Source organism: Heterocephalus glaber, unplaced genomic scaffold (assembly GCF_053883595.1).
Source record: "Heterocephalus glaber isolate CG9 unplaced genomic scaffold, H.glaber_assembly_v1.0 deba00001460, whole genome shotgun sequence".
In the NCBI taxonomy this organism is placed as follows: domain Eukaryota; kingdom Metazoa; phylum Chordata; class Mammalia; order Rodentia; family Bathyergidae; genus Heterocephalus; species Heterocephalus glaber.
In genome coordinates, this window is record NW_028258307.1 from 6,467,588 (window position 1) to 6,486,555 (window position 18,968).

General features: G+C 34.6%; 1 protein-coding gene across 1 annotated transcript; it reads right to left on the bottom strand.

Annotated features, from left to right (window-relative positions):
• Positions 1-1,203: 1,203 nt before the first annotated feature.
• On the bottom strand, positions 1,204-17,076 carry Adamdec1 (ADAM like decysin 1). Its single transcript, XM_004848477.3, has 14 exons — positions 16,811-17,076; positions 14,191-14,309; positions 13,203-13,279; positions 12,406-12,484; positions 10,912-10,988; positions 9,674-9,860; positions 9,405-9,467; positions 8,395-8,466; positions 7,909-8,078; positions 7,525-7,606; positions 6,699-6,829; positions 5,778-5,955; positions 3,450-3,533; positions 1,204-2,174 (listed from the first exon to the last, which is right to left on the bottom strand). Exons 1-13 carry the CDS (start codon positions 16,896-16,898, stop codon positions 3,480-3,482), a joined length of 1,377 nt encoding a protein of 458 aa, XP_004848534.1. The 5' UTR covers positions 16,899-17,076; the 3' UTR covers positions 1,204-2,174; positions 3,450-3,479.
• Positions 17,077-18,968: the final 1,892 nt, after the last annotated feature.

Below are 18,968 nucleotides of genomic sequence, written 5' to 3' on the forward strand. Positions count from 1 at the left end.
TGCCAGACATAGAAAGCAAACCATGCAGATGCTTGGCCCAGCAACTTCTAATCATCTAGAGGGTTCCAAAAATAGTATTCAATTCCTTATCTTACCAGTGACTTACTTCTTTCTGAGTAATTTTATGAATAGAAAGTATTTCATTTACATTTTTTGTTTAAGTATTTGAACTTCTCCCTACTTTCGTGTATTTATCTTTCTTCTATTTTTCTCTTTATTTGTAAAAAAAATAAATTTGCTCTTTACAAATAAAAAGCAAGATAGAAGATATTTTTTTCAATAAGAGAAGCCGTGGATATCTGAGCTTGTGTGTCTGACTTATTTCACTTAACATTATGTTCTCAAGTTGTACCCATGTACTTACAAATGCCTCGTTTATCTTTATAGCAGGCTAGTGCTCTGTTGTGTATAAATACATTTTCCATACCCATCATTGTTTCAAAAGTGTTTTAGTATATATGCTAATGCTATCACTTATACTGATAGTTTATCTTAGTTCACTAAAAAGAAAGTTTTGTGTTATCTTTCATTTCTCTTTTTGTAAGAATCTTTTTGGTTTATGTTTTGCAATCTGAGTAACTACTTTGCAGATAAGGGTACACAGTGTTTTAATTATTATTATTCTCTTATTATTTTTATGAAATTTTGTTTTACTTTTTCATAAAATAAAAAAATGTTTTTGTTTTAGAATATGTCAATTTTGCCATGCTTTAAAATTGCCCATATGTTAGGGTTGGAGATTTAGCTCAGTGGCACTGCACCTGCCTCACAAGCGCAACGTCCTGAGTTCAATCCCTGGTACACAAAAAAAAAGATATTATAAAAAATTGCCCAAATCTTTAAGTCAGTTTTGTGAAAGAGTGCATATTGTCATGTCAAATTACAGATCAGAAATTGTTTCAAAGTTAAAATTTGTATAACAGGACATTTTAAGCAAGAATTTAGGACTTAGACTTTAAAATCACTTAGAGGTGAGTGGCCCGTATCATCCAATACTGTACATCCCCCGGATTTCAGGCCTGGATGCCAATAGGCTAATTGGAAAGGGCTTTCCCTACTCTGTCCCTTCCCCAGTTACTCATACCTGACTTCTGTGTCAAGTGTCTAATATTGATGCAGAATACTCTTTAGGGTGGACAATAACCAGGATCTTGACCCCTACAAAGAATTTCAATTTATTTTTAATAAAGACCACACAGCAAATTGAAAGGTTGTAGTTTTATTGATAGCATGGCTTATTAAATCAATAGATGAACAAAGCCTACTTGTCTGGCTCAATGAAAATGTAAGCAAATTGCCTTCTCAAAATACACTTTATATCCAAGAGTGAAAGATATGTGCAAAGGATCATATCTGATAAAGTGAAAAATGTTTGTATTTAATTAATCTTTACATACATTAGAAAAACAGAACACTTACAAGGGCAAGGCAAGGAAGATGGAAATTCTTCCCACATCAGGTGCTAATATTTTTTCCTAGGTTACACTAGTAAAATGAAAGTCAAGTTATAGCACAAGTCACTTGTAATTTACAATTTTGGATTGACACTGAGTATTTCAACCATGCATTTTGAGATACTTTAGTCAAAGGCCAATTTTTTTCCCTGTTCTCTAAAGGACAGAGACAAGCCAGTTTCATGCTCCTTAGAAACACATTGGTGATTAGGTCCAACTATACAGGCAATTTTCAAAGTACTCCTATTTAACAATTGGCTGGTAAGAATATAGAGAGTAGAATGACAAGTGAAAAACAAATAGAATCATTTGTTTCTATCTCCAGGAATTCTTTCCAGGACCCCCCATAGATACCAAAATCTGTGGATGCTTTGCTCCATTATATTAAATGGCACAATATTTGCATATAACCCACACACATTCTGCTCTATGCTTTAAATCATTTCTAGGTTACTTATACCTAATACAAAGAAGATACGATGAAAGTAGTTTTAATACTGATTTTTAAAGAAAATAATAACAAGACAAAAGTCCATGTATTCAGTACGGCTGTGATTTTTTTCCTCTCAAACATTTTCAATCAGTGGTTGTTTGAATCCATGGATACAGAAACCAAGATCTCGAAAAGTGCTTGTGGTGAAAATAGAAGATGCCTGTAGTGGTTATAGCTCTTGAGTCTTGCAAAGTCGCTTTTCAATGAAGTGAACTGTGATTCATCTTCTAATTAAGAGAAAAATGTTAAAAATCATAGTTATTATAAATTATAAAATGTTATCTCATAAAGATAATGGAAATTTATAGAATTTAAATAATACTAACAACCCTACTGAGAAAAAAATATCATCAGCTCCATTTTACAGGTGCGAAAACAAATGAAGTAACTCAGCTCATGGTTCCACAGCTAGCTTTTGGTAGAATTAAGATGAGACTTTAACAGGTCCTGAGTCCAAATTCACTTTTCTCTCATTGACACTAAATGGCCCACTGTACCCAGAAATCACCACGCCACTCTACTTCCAAGCCCTGGAGAGTTCAAAGGACTTTCTTTTTTCCTTTCTCTTCTTCTCATTTCCCTTATTTTTCCTTTTCTTAGTTTGTTTTTCTTTTTCCTTTTTCCTTTTTATTTTAATATGCTACGCAGGGAGCAATTCTAAATCCCTTGCAGAATGAACTCATACCCTGTGGTTCAGAGGGGTGGCATTAAATTACAGTTGATAAGTCCAAGCGGGATGCTCCTTCCTTATCCTTTAATCTTCCCTGAGGATTTGACAGTCAGTGGTGTTCCAGTCAACAATTTTCTGTACGTTTTGATTCCAGAAAAGACTTAGAAAAAGAGTAAGATTGACTCTTTCCATATAATGTTTCCTGGATCTTTCCCACACTTAAGAAGAATTTTATTATTCTTTTTTTTTTTTTTGGTACTGGGGAATTTTATTATTCTTACTGTCCATCTTATAGTGAGACTATTTTCCACCGTAACAAATACTAACAAACTCTAAATTCCCAAGTCCAAATAACACAGGACTGCCTAAGACATAAGAAGGATACTTGGATTATAACTCATTGGGACACTTATTAAAAATACAGTTACTAAGTCTTAAAGCATATTCTTAAATGCTATTAATTTTCTGACTGTCTTGCAAATGACGACTCTCAGCTCTTCATGAAGAATAAAATGTGCTGATTAATTAAAAAGTTGGTTTAAAAAACACTACTCTTTCCTTCTTTTCATCTTAGCTAGTATTAAACTCATCATCTATGGAAATTATATTATTTCTGTGCAGATTTCGGCAGTCCTAATCTCACGGATGTCAAAGAAGCCCCTTGTTTCATCATGATGTTCACACAACGTTAGTGATTTATGTGTGTGATTGTATTTTCCTTTCTTCTCAAAGTTGAGTCACTTTCAAGAATAACATAAATTGTGTCGCATCTTTCTCAAATCTGAAGTAACACTGAGAAAATACTGAGGAGCAAAGAGAAGAAAGGACTCACGCGAAGTGATCAGAAGTATCTTCTGGGCATTCAGGCACTTTTCAGTTTGCAGGTCAGGGCCTGGCAGCAAAGATCAGTGCAGCTCTTCAAAAGGGAGAGAAAGTTCAGTGGTTTCTTCCCATTGGCCAAGGGAACAAGATTTAGGTATGAGGTAGCAGGGAAATTTCACCGTTAAACTAAATAACTCTGTAACACCAATTCCAGTGGAAATGACCGAGGAATGTTAATAATAGGGGAAAAAATGTCTCAAACAATACAAACTACCTCTTCAAAATTCAGATAGAATTATCTAATTCTCCAAATAAATTGTCTCCTGGGGTACATATAAATTAATTGAAAGCTTCAAGGAACAATGCTTCTGCACTATTCAAACTCTCCAAAAATAGGGAAAGAATTGAACCCCCCGCAGTATTTTACCAAGCCTGCATTACTTTGGTAGTGAGAACAAATGATCACACACACTATTCTCAGATGGTTATCAATGCTAAAATTTAAATACAATGTTAGCGAACCTGAACCCTTGATTCATTAACACAGTAACTCTCCTACATCTGTGTGCATTTTCTTCCCCAAAAATGCAAGAGTGGTTCAACTCCAATGAACACAATTATATAAGAGACTGAGAGGAGAAAATAACTAGTATTATTGTGATAAAGATTAACAGTTGATAATTTGGACAGCCATTATTAAATTATTTAAGCATTGCTTGTAATTTATGTAAAAGGCACGGATTCTTTATATTCTATATTTTTTGGAAATTCTAACAAATACTATGAGATATGGAAAAGGTATGAAGACATAGTGAAAAAGTAAAAGTCATGTTTTCGCTGTTTGTATGGGATACAATCCTTTATTTGGAAGAAAAAGAGGATCAACTCTTAAAAATATTTTACGTGTCACCAAATCACCATTTAAGATAATAATAATATTAAAAATGATAATGCATCAACATTAGTAGGCAAGAACGCTACCACTGAACTATATCACTTAGCCCCAATTACGTTTGGGATAAGAAAGCAGTTATTTAAAAATACAGATGTCCATAAGCCTGAACTTACTAGTTTTAATCAATTACATAAACGGGAAACTCTATTTTGAAACAGTATAAGAGTTGATTAGTATATTTCAAGAAAACAAGATAGTATGTATTATATAGACAGTAGTTTCTCTTCTCCTTTGCATCCTGTCTGTACACACACTGAAAATGTGCTATTCATCGACTGAAATTCAGAGCACTTCTGATTTACAAACTTTGATTTCCTTCCACCCAAGAAAACATGGGAATGTAGGTTAGTCAGAACGAGATAAACTTAACTCTAATTTAAACAGTCAAATCATTTATAAGTTTTGTATTTTGTTATAATTAGCAGAATCTTTGCAATGTCCTTCAATAAATATTTAAGTCATATCAAACAACATTCTGATGTCATCTAACAGTTTAAAATTTCTGAATAAATACGCTGAAGCATAGAGGAATTAGCTGTCTCCTACACAGTAAGCAAGTCATCTGAAGTATTGGATGAATTTCAGATTTCATTTGGCTACCAGTTACTAGCTTTCATTCTTGGAACTAGTTGCTTAGCTACTAGTTACTTTGTGAGCCCCATTTCTCTAAATTAGTATGACAACAATATACATAAGGTAGACCTGTTATAACAAAGGAGATAGGACATAGGGCATTTGAAGATTGTCTAACACTTATAATCTCTTCAAATGATAATTTTTGACTTAAACATTGCTAAGAAAGCAGCATTCTTAGAAAATGAATATGAGATTGCAAGTGGAATATTCTATCAGAGACATTCACTAGATTACATGAATGCCCTGCTAGTTTATAAATGTTAACAGAATCATAGCATCTTAGGTGCTATATGTTAATAATTCATTTTCCAAATGTTTATGTGACTTCTCTTTTGTTTTTACATCCTTTGATTAATTTATCTCCTTGTTTATGTATGGACTTGATGAAAAAATGCCACTTTCTCTGCAGTGAGAACTTACTTCCAGATCTGTAGTTGCTACTGCTTAACAAATGATTGGCTGACATTATGGAATTAAGAGATTTCTAAGAAATATGTTTAGAGAGGTAATAAGTGGCTGATGATTTACTCCTTTACATTCAACTTCATACCATCATATCACAAGCATATCCTACTTTTGAAAAATGACTAAAATCACTAGCAAAACACAAGTGCAAATCTACTTTTTAACTTTTCTGTCAAATTTAGCTTTTGAAAGAACATTTAAAAAGAACAGAAAACTATAAAACTGCCTATTTTTGCCCCAGTAAGTGTCCAATAAAAATTTAAACTGCATATATTCTCATACCTTAGGAGATCCACAATCACAGTCTTCTCCTACTTCCAGAAGTTGGTTCCCACACACTGGCTTTGTCATTATATTTGTAGGACTAGGTGCTTGTAGAAGGCACTTTGGTTTTTGAGATAGAATGTATTTTTGAAAATGTAAGCGGCAGGTTGTACTAAAATCCTTTGGGAATTTTGAACTGCAACCAGAAAAAATACTTAGAAAGAACATGATACACAATAGAGTGGCTTTTGCATGATAACTGAACAGGAAAATCTGACTTATCTAATTGTATTACCCAGCTCAATGGAAATTCCAAATTAAGTAAATGTTAAGTGCCATGCTATGCTACACATGCCGGGTGGTAGTGCATGCATACTATGCTAATTGAAATCTTTTTCCTAGACACACAGATGGAGAATTGGAAGTTTTCAAATCCCCATGTGGTCTCATCACAGTCCTAAAGAAGGTTAATAATAAATGTTACCACTTATTGTCATCCACTCATCTGCAACTGAAGGGTAAGAGGCTAAGAGACCAAAACAATGACCTAGTGAAGAAATAATTGCAAACTTTTAGGTTCTACAGAAATATTTCTCATCTTATTTGTGAGCACCTCAAGAATAAAGTATGGGTAATTATGAAGGCATGATTTTCTTAAATATTCTGATGTTTTTAACAACTATGATTTCACTTTAAGTTAAAATAATTTTAAATTAAAATAATATAATTTTCACGGTTATAAACTCTACCTTGGAATATTTGGGGCTCTCAAAGAATCATCCCTATATTTGGTAAAATCTGTACCAAAAGAGCCTGGAAGTTGAACAAGTGGTGTATGCAGTCTTTGGGGAAAAATACCCATCTCACCGGGGCAGAGTGCATCTAAATCCTTTTAGATTTAGGAAGTGTCTTTTGTAATTTAGGGTGACATGATTTTACCTCAGATATTGACTCATGACACAACTGCCAGAGGGACACTTGGTGGTGTAGGGGATGTCAGGCATACCAAGGACATGACCCAACTCGTGGGCCATCACTCCTGCGAGAGCCACGTTATTCTTATTTATACCCTGGAAAACATGGAAACATCTGTTACTTCTTATTTATGAAACTAAACATGTTTGTTCTGAATTGTAAATGTGCAGTACTTTAAAAGAATAGCTTAAGTGATGGAAATGAGTCATTAAGCTTCTTTCCCTGAAATTGCTTATTGGTTAACGTTGAATGAACATTTGAAATGGTTGGGTCCCATGAATTAAGTCATTGCATGTGTGCTCAGTATTTGTTGGACTCATAGACACTAAGTACTCAGTAAACAATGGCTAAATTAATCACATTCCTCTTGGAAAGTATTAATAGGCATCATAATATGAACTAGGAAGTCTATAAGAACCATTATGATGCCTCTGACATTAGTGGGGCTTGGCTATGTGACACCCACATGCACCTGTCTTCCTTCTCTGACCTCTTCCATCATAGATAACTAATTTAGAGATAACTCAGACCACAGATGGCACACAGATCCCCTCTCTGGATCAGTATTCCTGCTTTTATCTCTTAACACCCACTAAAGTGTGAAGTCTTTTGACAGGGCTGATGTTTCATAATCCAGGGAATTTTCACTGCAATAATCTACCAGTACTTTCATTTCTACCTTTCCTTTTTCATTCAGCAGATGCTCATTATGCTTACTGTCTGCACCAAGCACATATTCATCTTCCTAGAGATATGGAACCACAGTGAGCCTTAGTATGAGTTTACAAACCTCAATGACAGCAACTGAAACTGGGGAACATAAGGAATTCGAGTTTGCCATTCCTACGCGCCGATTGTTGAAGCCAATTCCACTGTGTGAAAGGTACAGAGACACCATCATGTCAGAGCCTTTGGAACTGTAGCTGTATTGGTGATGTCAGAGATTTCATGTCCATTGCTCCCCAGAGCAGCTTCTACTGTCCCATACCATTATAATGATCACAGATGGTTTTCTCACATTTAAGAACCTATGTTATTTATCTCACAGGGACCTCCAAAAATCTCACAGGCAGTGTAAGGACTGATTGGGATGTGAATGAACAGAAACCAAGGAACCTGGGAGCTAACTATCCACTCTACTGATATATATCTGCACTGGCTGGCATGTGCTCACCTGAGAAGCTGAGCGTGGTCGTGGATCTTCTTTTTCCCCAGGGTAGATCTATGCCAGTGCAGGAACTTACTATATGTTTTGCCAAGGGTGGGTTCCACCTTGATTTTATCACCATCAGACCAGATTTCCATACCTACCAAGGCCACGTGAACATCTATAGTGTTATACATCTGTGGGAAGAACATTTTTCTTCATGAAAAAGTGCAGGATTCTTTTACTGTTTGGAGCTTTTGTTGATCACATGATAGATAAAGGGATGGGCCATTGGTGATGAATAATTTTCATTCTGAAAATAGAAATCCTATAAAATGTCTTTGCTACAGTGTGTGTGATTTTTACTTTGATGTTGATCTTTTTTTTTTTGGTCTAAATTTTCCATAACTGCTGTCCTGAAGGCACTGTGACACTCTCAGCCCTTGTTATGAAGTTACAGGGCAGCCCCAAGCTCGTATGTGGACACTCATACTTACAGGACAAATATCTTACCACATTGAGTAGGTTCAGCACATCAAACAAAAAGCTTCTCATCACAGTGAGATTCCCATTATACATCTTGTACTATAAAATGCAAAACACAGAGCACAATTAAAATAGCAAATTAAAATGAGAAGGTCAATAGGGTACAGGATTTCACATTTATTGAAAAATTGCATATTTTAATATAATTAGCATCTCTTCATTCCATGACTACCCTATTCAAGATTTTTTTTCAACAATTTTTTTTGGTACTGGGGATCTAACTTGGGACCTTGCACTTATGAGGCAGGTGGCAGCACCTCTGAGCTAAATCTCCGGCCCTGTTTCAACAAATTTTAATGCAAGAGTTTTTTGATGAGAGCCACTCATGAAATTACATTGTTATTCATCTTTAAGTTCAATAAGTTAAATTAATAATTTAATTTGGAAGCAATTTAAGGTCAACTAAAATTTGTTTATGAAGCATTTATGAAGAATGTTTATGAAGAATGTATTAAGTCTCAGTAACATTTTTTTTTTTTGGTACTGGGGATCAAACTCCAGCCCTTGCACTTGCAGAGCAGGCGGCAGAACCACTGTGCTAAATCTCCGGCCAGAATGTATTAAGTAAAGACAGATTCTAGTGTTTTTCTCTCTGTATACTTAAATATGATTTATAAGTTATGTATAGCTTTGTTCCAAATTTATGTTAATGATATTTATATTAAAGATGTATTTATATCTTATCTTAAAATATAAAAGAATTTAATATTTTAACAATTTATTCTTTTTATTTCTCATTTTTGTGGTTATTGCCTAAGGCTATGTGGCATTAAGCATATCACCAATATCTAAATATTTGGAGGCAGATAGATATTAAAATGGATTGCAGTGAAAACGGATATAGACAAGACAGATGGCACAGCCAAGAAACCAGCTGGACCAAATGCCTCCTTACTACAAAGCTAATTGCTTTCTTTTGCTTGACAAACTCAAAAATTGAATAAACTGTCTAAGAAGCACACAAATTTCATACTCACAAAGGCATTATCCAGCACCAGAAAGAGATCAATGTACTTCTGTCCCTGAAGGAAATCTTCCGGCTTTACAAATAATAAAAGAATAGTGTTAACATGTCTTTATTGTAAAAGATTCAAAGTCTTACAAAAGGTTTTTCCCAGAGAGAGATGAAGTTGAAGAACAAGTAACGAATAAGCTTTGCATGCAGCAGGCATTGCTGAGCGCTCTGGTGTATCATGTGCCGCCACTGAGACAGCTGAAATCATAACTGTTGTAGAGCTATCCTCACCTTTGTACTGTTGAGTAACCTTGACATTCTACTATGGCCTTGTTTTCTGCCAGCTCTTCTCATGCCACACAAGCGATTTGCCATGTCTGGTTCCTCCTGACTGTACGTAAGGACAGCATGTTTGCCCTGCTCCGTGCTTTGCAGTGGCTTGATCTGATACCTTTGGCCATGATGTGTGAAGTATCCTCTGTGAGATAGAGAGACTTGTACTTCCAGACTACCTAATGCCCAGCCTCTTACACACCTGCTCTTTACCTCTCCTCCATCCAAATTTATACATGTGGGTATTCCCTCACCCGTCTTACAGGTTAAGTTATAATCAGTATTTTTCAATATTAAAATGATGCCTATCTTATTTATCCAGAGAATCTGAAGAATTACTAAGATGAAGCAATCCCCCTAAATTTGGCATTTACACCATTAACTTGATAAGTACTTTTTCAGCTCATTTATTCATTTAGCAAGTATTTCTTGGCAGAGCCCAGGAAGATAATGGGGAATGGAGTAAAGGGATGTACAGATGCCAAGAACTCCAGAGAGGAGAACAAGGGTTAGCAGGTGCCCCAGAATAGCCAACTGGGACTAGTAGTGGCATAAGAAATCTCCTTTTATAGAAAGAGAAATCATTTAGGAAGAGAACACAAATCCAGATAATGTAATATTATAAATCTGACATAAACGTCATTAAAATTATAGCCATAAAGATATTTTATGATATGGGCAAAAGTTACAATGTTATATTATATATCACCAATATTGAAAAAATTACATGTTTTCTTTCTTATTTTACCCATGTGAAAGATATATTTGTCTATATATATAAAGGGCTAAAACACAATAAAGTGTTAGTAATACTGATCATTCAGCGGTCAAATTTGGGGGTAGCTATTATTTTCTTATTTGTGCTTCCTCTTACTCTCTGAATTTTCTCTAATTGGCAAGAGTTATTTATATAAAATGAACACACACATATTCTTAAAAAATTAAGTTCAACTGAGAAAACTACAGAGTAGAAGCTTTATTAAAATAAAACGTGATTCCTTCAGAGTGAAGATGAACTTGGAAATGAACCCAGACATCAGCAAGTCCAGAATGTAGCACTCTTGCTTAAATAAGGTGGGTCTAGATTTCAAGAGTAGCAGATTATGAAATGATTGTAATGGTGATACTTTGTTCCTTATCTTAAGCTCATAAGAAAATGATGCCTGATATTTCATAATTCTGATAGCGTCTCTCACCTCAACCCATCACAGGTGCTAAGGCTGGCAAAAGAATCCTTTTCATTCAGGATGTGACCTTCATAGTAACAGTGTTTCTGGAATTAAGAAATACATATATTCTTTAGAAATACATATACACATATATAAGTATAGTTTATGCACACACATAAACTGCAAGGGTACACGAATCACAATAATGTGGGAAGCTGCCATCTTGAATGTGTACAAAAGTTCAAGTAGTGTCTATGTCCTTACCACTTTCCAGAAACAAAAACAGTGAGAGGCTTGGAGGTTTCTCAATTGGTGTCTGCGTTGTTTTTCAGACCTTAATTTGCACTAAGGTAAAGTCCAGTGCCTAGCACATAAGTGGGCTTGTGGTGAAAGTGAATGTTGCTGCTGGAAAATAGCCAATCACTTTGAGATTTGGTGGACTGTGGGCAGGGTTGCAGGCTGTGGGGCCAGTTTTCAAGAAATTAGCTCTTTGTGTGAGTCTCAAAGGTGCATGTTAATAAAATCAGGCTCCTATTTTTCACACTAACTGCTTTAATATATCAGTGTTATAGGACTACTAGTGAAATCCCTTTACCAGGTTTAAGACCCCAGAATATTTGCCTATAACCAAAGACTTCAACATGATTGGTGGTCCACATCATATTAGGGCCACATATGTGACATCATCTACAAAAGGTAATGAGAAATCTCTGATTCAAAGTAAATTTACTTGCTGAAGAGTCGGGAATCCATCATCTATGTGAGTGTGTCTTCTTTGCAAGACTCCCCGTCAAAACATTTTCTCATTGAAGACTTGGAAAAGTACCGTGTTAAGACACCATCAGACTCTAACATTTGAGCATGAATTAATTTATCAGATACTCTCCACTGAGGACAAATGTTAACAAAAATCAGCATACCTAGAATATGAGTGTTTTGATAAGAGGAGGGAATGAAGTACTATTTTGTAACAAGTATTGTGGGGGTTTTGTTTGTTTATAGAGCTGTGCACATTTAGGGTGCCGTGAAGTATGCCTGTGAGCAAGTATCTTAGCTTGGTAATATCTCTTGAATGAGCTTTTCTGTATTATTTCCTGCTCTGCTCTAGTTCTCTATGGTTGATGACATCTGGCTTTGCTGTATAAGATGGTGGCTTGACCAGATACAAACATATTCATTCACTAACTGATATTCCATTGCTGACCTTAAGAAAAATAAACTTATCTTAAAGAAACAGTAGATAGTGACATGACCTTTCAATTGGCTATAAGGGTATTTCTAACCTCTGGATCAAATGGTGTAGGAGCAAGTGGACTTTGGGTTGCTCTTAAAAATGCAATATTTAGAAGCCACCTGTTACTCCTACATTTTAAACAACAGGTGATTTTCCACCTGTTGTCTCACAGGTCATATGTGAGCACTTTGATTTCAAATAATTTTTTAAAGTTAACTTTGGATCTCTGAATTTTGTAAGGTCAATGATAGGTGGTGGAAGAGTTCCAGGGAGTGTTTAAGTCCTACCATGTTCTGAGAGCTCCTGGTTATTTCCTCTGCTCCGGGGGAGTAGTATGTTTCAGTGTAGTCTGGCCCCGGAACATACCTGTAGAGAGCAGAAAGCAGCATAGTACACTCAAGATGCTGACAAAGGCTCCTTTACCTGAGGTAGCCGTTCTTCACTAAAGGAATTATAATGCCTATGATGAGAAAGAACTGACATTTTGGCCCTTGATTTCTTTCCAACATTGAAACTCACAACAAAAAATTAGTAATAATTAAATTGGAGGTAAATGCTCTCAATTACTTTTCAGCTGCAGAGTTTTTCAATGACAAATGGGTCACTTTGGGATTCTTTGCACAAAGTACACAACTTTCACAAAATCTGTGAAGGATGCTAGGTCACGAGTGCATATCAAGATCCATTGCCTCCCAAAAGTAGTTTATTGAGTGTTATAGATCTTGATGGAGACCCATCCCTTAGAATATATCTCAATTCTGCACACTCTGAATCTACCTTGGACATACACTCATATAAATCTAATGGAAAGCCACAAAAATCAGAGTTTACCAAAGTAGAAATGATTTCAATAACTTGCAAAAAGTTCAGGGAAGAAAGTCATATGTATTTGTAGCTTTGAATTGTTTTACAGTTTGCAAATGGTTCCCCAGGAAAGCATCAACCTTCTTAGATAACATCAGCACAAATTAATAACATCTAAAGTTCAGTATGCCTCCAACCATACTGAACAGAGTCCCAAAAATTTTTCTCCAGCATTTGCTTAATAAAATTCAGTGATTAGATCTGAGAAAGTACAACTTACTTAGCTTTTTGTAGGTGAAGAATGATTTCTTCTCCATTTAATTTAATCAGGTACTGAACTTCAGATATATAAGTTTCCTGAAAATTTTAATGGTGTAATTATACCATATGATTTATATTTCTGAATTTAATGTTATATGTAGTGCAAATTAGAACAATTATAAACACATATAAGGTAATAACAGTTCTCTTGTGCCTCTAAAATATCTAAAATAAAGCATAATTTGCATATTAAGGACTTCCTAGAAGTACAATTACACAGTAATGATGCAGATTAAACTAGCTCTAATACATAAGATAGGGACTTACCATTTGTTCCAGGGTGCAATATACCACCATCCTGAGAACATCATTAATCACAAAAAAGAGAACAACAGGGCATATATTTTTACTTGATATGCAATTTTATTTACTTTTATTCTTTAAGGTATTTTAGGCATACTTTATGATCACATTCCTCATTGGGAATTTGTACCTGTCCATGACATATCTTGCTTGGTTCAAATCTAAGAATTAAATAAGATGAAAACTACAAGATGAGGGAAATGTTGGCAACAACAGGGAGTCAAAAAGTCAATAATTCTAATCAATGAAAAATAACAATGTTGTTAACTACTGAGCTAAAGTTGAATTCTCTGTTAAAGACAAAATGACTTAGGAAAAAACAAGGCACTGGGAAAAAGGGTTGAGGAAAATGTGAAGAAGTGAGATGGGAGAGTCGAGCACATAGCACCATTTCCAACATATGCTTGCCCTTCCTGGGATCCTTTGCTTCCCTCCACAGTTTTGAAGAAAAGTCCAAGGATTGCTTAACTACAAAACCATTTTGAGGAATCACATGATCTGTCCTGAAAAAAAGGGGGAACTCTGCATATGGATATCAAGACAAGTTATTCCATGTGAACTGGGACATCACTTCAATCAGTAAAAGGACTTTGTTTCGTCCCCAGATGATTGTAAAATCTACCACGATCCTTCACAGTGCTTACCTCTTTCCCACCTTTCTTTGTCTGGTTGTTCTCCATTCCTCTTTCATGTAAACTGTGTAGGATTTTAGGATGAACTATTTCATGGAGGTTAAATTCAGAAGTCTGCTTTATGGCTATTGCTAGAAAAAAAAAAGATAATACCGATATAAAAGATTTAAAAGTTTCTGTTTTGGTTTGGTTTGGTTTGATTGTGTTAGTTTGTTGAAACATCAAAGACTAGTAAATTCCTGTCTAGATAGTAAACATTAAGAACAAATTGATTCTCCTATCTTCATCTCCTCTCTCTGTCTCTGTCTCCCTTTCTCTCTGTCTCATTCTCCATTCTACAGAGACATCATAATGATGAACAGTTCTTTGGATGATCTCTTTGCATGCAAATTCTGGGCCACCATGACCAGAAACAGAAATTAAGAAGAGAGATTGGTGAACCAGGATTTCTGGGTGAAGAATTCCAGTTCCTTCTTCCTCTACCATCCTCTGCAAAATCTTGCTAAATGTTCTCGGGGCATCTGCTTTTCCTTTCCTATGTTTGGTTCTCAGTGTGATGCAAACCTTGACTAAGTACACCCTGTATCAAATATTTCCTAGGCAGGTAATATTCAGCGAGACTGTAGTGACTCGGTGATTTGACCATTTGCAGGACAGTTAAGCCATGGTGCTCTTTCATTCTCATTGCCCTCAGGACTGGAGATCTCGTAGGAAATAATGTTTTCACTGATCTCTCTTTGAGGAATTTTAAAGCAATAGAAAGCAAGTAGGAAAAAGACAAAGAATCATTCTTGATGTGCTTGAAATTATATCACATAGGAAAATTTCCTTTGTTTACAAATATTGAGAAAATAACTTACCTTGGAGTCAAAAGAAGTGGTCAAATGTCCTTAGTAAATAGCCTTAGAGAATGCACTTTACCTTTATATCATTTATCATCAAAGAAAGAGATTGGTTTACAACTTAAATAAAAGGTAAAATTACATAGCACCATTCTAGGAAAATGGCAGCACAGCTTTTCTTTTCTTTATAATCATCCAATCATTCATATAAAGACAATCTTATTTTCGAGTGCCTATGTTTTCACACAAAAGTATCTGGGCTTAAAGGCATGTTCCTGCTTACTGTGACAATGCAAGGGACTCAGGACACCAGGCAGTTCTGCACCTACAAATAGGGAGAATTTGAAGGGAAACAGTAAATGCTCCCAGAATTCTGCTACAGTGCTGTCCTGAGAAGAGTCCCTCATGCAGGAAATTTAGGACTGCATTAGTGTAAGTATTCACTATTCAAATGGTTATATGAGTCCAATAATAAGAATAGTGATAGACTTAAAATTAGAGTGAACTTTAATAATATCTGTTGCAAATTTTAAAGCTAACTGAAATTTTGGGAAAGCCTTCAAAGTACTTGTTTACATCATTACTTGCTTTATTTGGATTTGAGGACATTTTCCAAGCATGGCTTACTATTTGATTTAGTCAAGGGCCTTTGCAAGATGTTTTAAAGTAAAAAGCATTGGGCAGTAGTTTCTCTTTAAGGACTATAAAGATTGAAGTCAAGAAAGCTTTAATGAAATTTTAAGTTCTTACATCTCAAAAAATATTTCGTTTTAGAAATGGAGACGAGTCAATAGTACATTCTTACTTTATAATGTCTCAAATCACTATATCTGATTTTTCACATAATCATAGCAAAATATAATGTAAAAGTGTTATATTCTTCTTGAGACAGTAAGAAACTGTGTCTGATATTTTTTTTTAATATGAAAACTCAGATATTCACTCCAAAATATTTATTGAATGCTAACTTTAAGCTCATCATGGTTTGAGGTTGTTAAGTCAAATCAATCAATAAAATAGACTGTGATCCCTATGTTTATAGAATTCACATTCTATTTGTCTATTAGTTTATCTATTATCATCTAGATAGACAGTTACATGTATTATAAATGAATCAACTACACATTGGCAGGTGATAAGTACTATCATGCTGAAATATCAGAATAAAGCAGAATTTGAATCCTGGGATGGAGGTGAATGTTGAAATTTTAAGTAGGGTAGTGTAGCGTCATTTGGGGCTGTGTGTTTTAGAAAATAACATGCTAAGAGCTAGAGATAGCTCAGTTCATGTTTGTATGAGGCTCTGGATTCATTCTCCAGCAACAAAAAGCAACAAACAAAAAATCAAGAGAATAATAAACTAGTAAGATTATTTTAGGAGATGCACATTTTTAGGGACATTCTTACTAAACTATTATTTAAGTCACCATCTTGACTATGAATGCTTTTAAAGGAATTGAATAAATGGGTTTGAAAAGACTTCACTGAGTTGTATGTGTGTGTAGCATAATTATTTAAAATTATTCTACTTTCTTTTCTTTAGGTACAGTAATATTAAGCAAATGGTAACTTTGTGGTGAGCTTACATAAAGCTTTAGGTATGCACTCCTCCAGTATAGGATTTACTACACATGCATCCCCACAAGGGAATGTGCACGTTCACACCACTTTTTACATGATTACAATATTGATCTTTGGATCACAGGTACATATGTCATTTTCGTAAAGGTACTTTAAGGATCCATTAAGTAATTTGAGCTTCATGTAAAGTGTGATTTAATCGTGCTTACCTGGAGTTTGAATGATGAGGCACAGCACAGAAAGCAGGACCCAAGACATGTTGGCTACTGCAGACATCTCAGAAGACTTGGGCCACATGAAGTTGTGATTGCCCTGGGTGCTGGTTTTATCTTTTCCCACTTCTCTTTAGAAGTTCAAAAAAATAACAAGACCACCAACTCGTCTTTTGAGACTGAAGAATGTTTCCTAATGGTATTGGGAAATCACCAAGAAATAGCAGTGCTGACACCATGAGAATGTTCCTCATTTCTGAGAGGTATTTATGTCTGTGGTTATTGCTCATTAAGACTCACATCTGGAGAGAGGCCTTGGATGCTGTCATAGTGGTGGGAGTGTACAAACTTATATTGAGGTGTCATATGCTTATTTAAACTTATACTTCTATATCTGCACGTTTAAAATTATATCAGTATTCTGCACATATTTTGAGAAACTGACACAGAGAAAACAGAATCTACAAAACATGCACCAAACTAAGTCTTGCAAGCTAGAATATTGTAAATCTGATTTTTGGTCTTTTTATGTGTAAAAAAGAAAATACTGGATATATGAACATCTCCAGCTTGTGAAAACATCATATGAAGTTATACTTTCACATGTATATATGCACACATGGGCAGAACTATAAAGAAATGTGGAAATGTAAACGATCTTAAAATGTTAGCATCAACCAAACTATACTGCTTTGGAGGTATGCTTGAGTTGTACTATGAGTTCTACTTACGAAAAATAATATTTTTCCAATTAGGAAAAATGATATATTTTCATAGTCATGAATGTCAAAAATGTATATTGCAGAATAAATATTGATCACCCAATGACCCAAAATCAAGAAATGGCTTCTGGTACCATTTTGACAATTTATTTTCATCTCTTTTTTATACACTAATAAAAAGAAAGAAAGACATGGAAAAAAATTAATCTTCTTGTACAAAAAGTTTGAGAAGCTGACGTTTTTTGCATAGCATTATAAAATGAACATTTTCATGATTTGCATATTAAGACATTTTAATTACCTTAGAATTTTATATTATATACACATGCTATGTATGGTTGTGTATAGCTCTTTGATTTTCAAGATAAATTCTTAGAAGTGGTATTATTTAGTTCAAAATCATAAATAAATTTGAGGTTGTGGTATGATTAACTTCATGCTTTTCAGAGAGTTATTTCCAAAATAAGCTTTTATGTAGAGGGTTTTCCCAATCTAAAAACTGATTCTCTCTAACAGCTGAACTTACTGTTTAGTGGTATATTTGGGAAGTTCCTAGAATCTACTTTCAAGTTTTGAAGTCACCTTTCTAGCTGTATTGTTTAATAGAGGTTTCTTTATAATTTTGTACTTCTTTTGCTAGTACAGAAGGTAAGCATTCTATTTACAACCTTTATCAGTTACCATCATAACTGTAATAAAGTATAACATTTATTAATACAGTATCTTTATCACTAAATACTAAAAAAAAAAATCTGGAATGGTTTAACACTTATTTGAATTCTCCTTAGCACTTCATATGTTTTTGTCAAATGTTTTATGTTTCCATGTCTTTGACCACTACATTATGTGTTGTGGATTGTATTCAGATGTTGTTGTTTGAAATTACTAAGATATATACCAAATTTTTTGCTCAAAGTTCCTTTTAGTATTTTTTCTTTTTTAAAGAAATTAACTTTGTTCCTTGTCAAACATATTTTAATAAATCCTTTTCTTTATTTAAAGGCTTTACTAAATGAAAGTTTACATAAAGTGTAGTATATTTGCAGAGGCAAAGTTTTGAGGAAAATGCTAATAAGCTTAAAACAAAAGTTATGTATTTGAGAAATAAATAGCTCATAAAATTGTCAGACTTTCTGATTAATTGGAGATAGCAACTGAAGAAGACAGAGGAATCTGGAATGAATTCTAGGGTTCAGCTTGAACAACTATATGAATTTTAGAGATGAAATTTGGTGCTTTGATGGGGGTTGCAGTTTGGTACCACTTCAACCACAGAAGATCTGTTTCCTGGAATACTCTTTCAGGAGCACAGCATTTAGAAGATAATTGATGTTTAAAAATAATCTTTGAGTATATACACCATGAAAGAAATTTGAAAACAACTCTCTCAGTGGGGATGGATGCTGTTTATTAGACAGTTGCATATCAGTCTA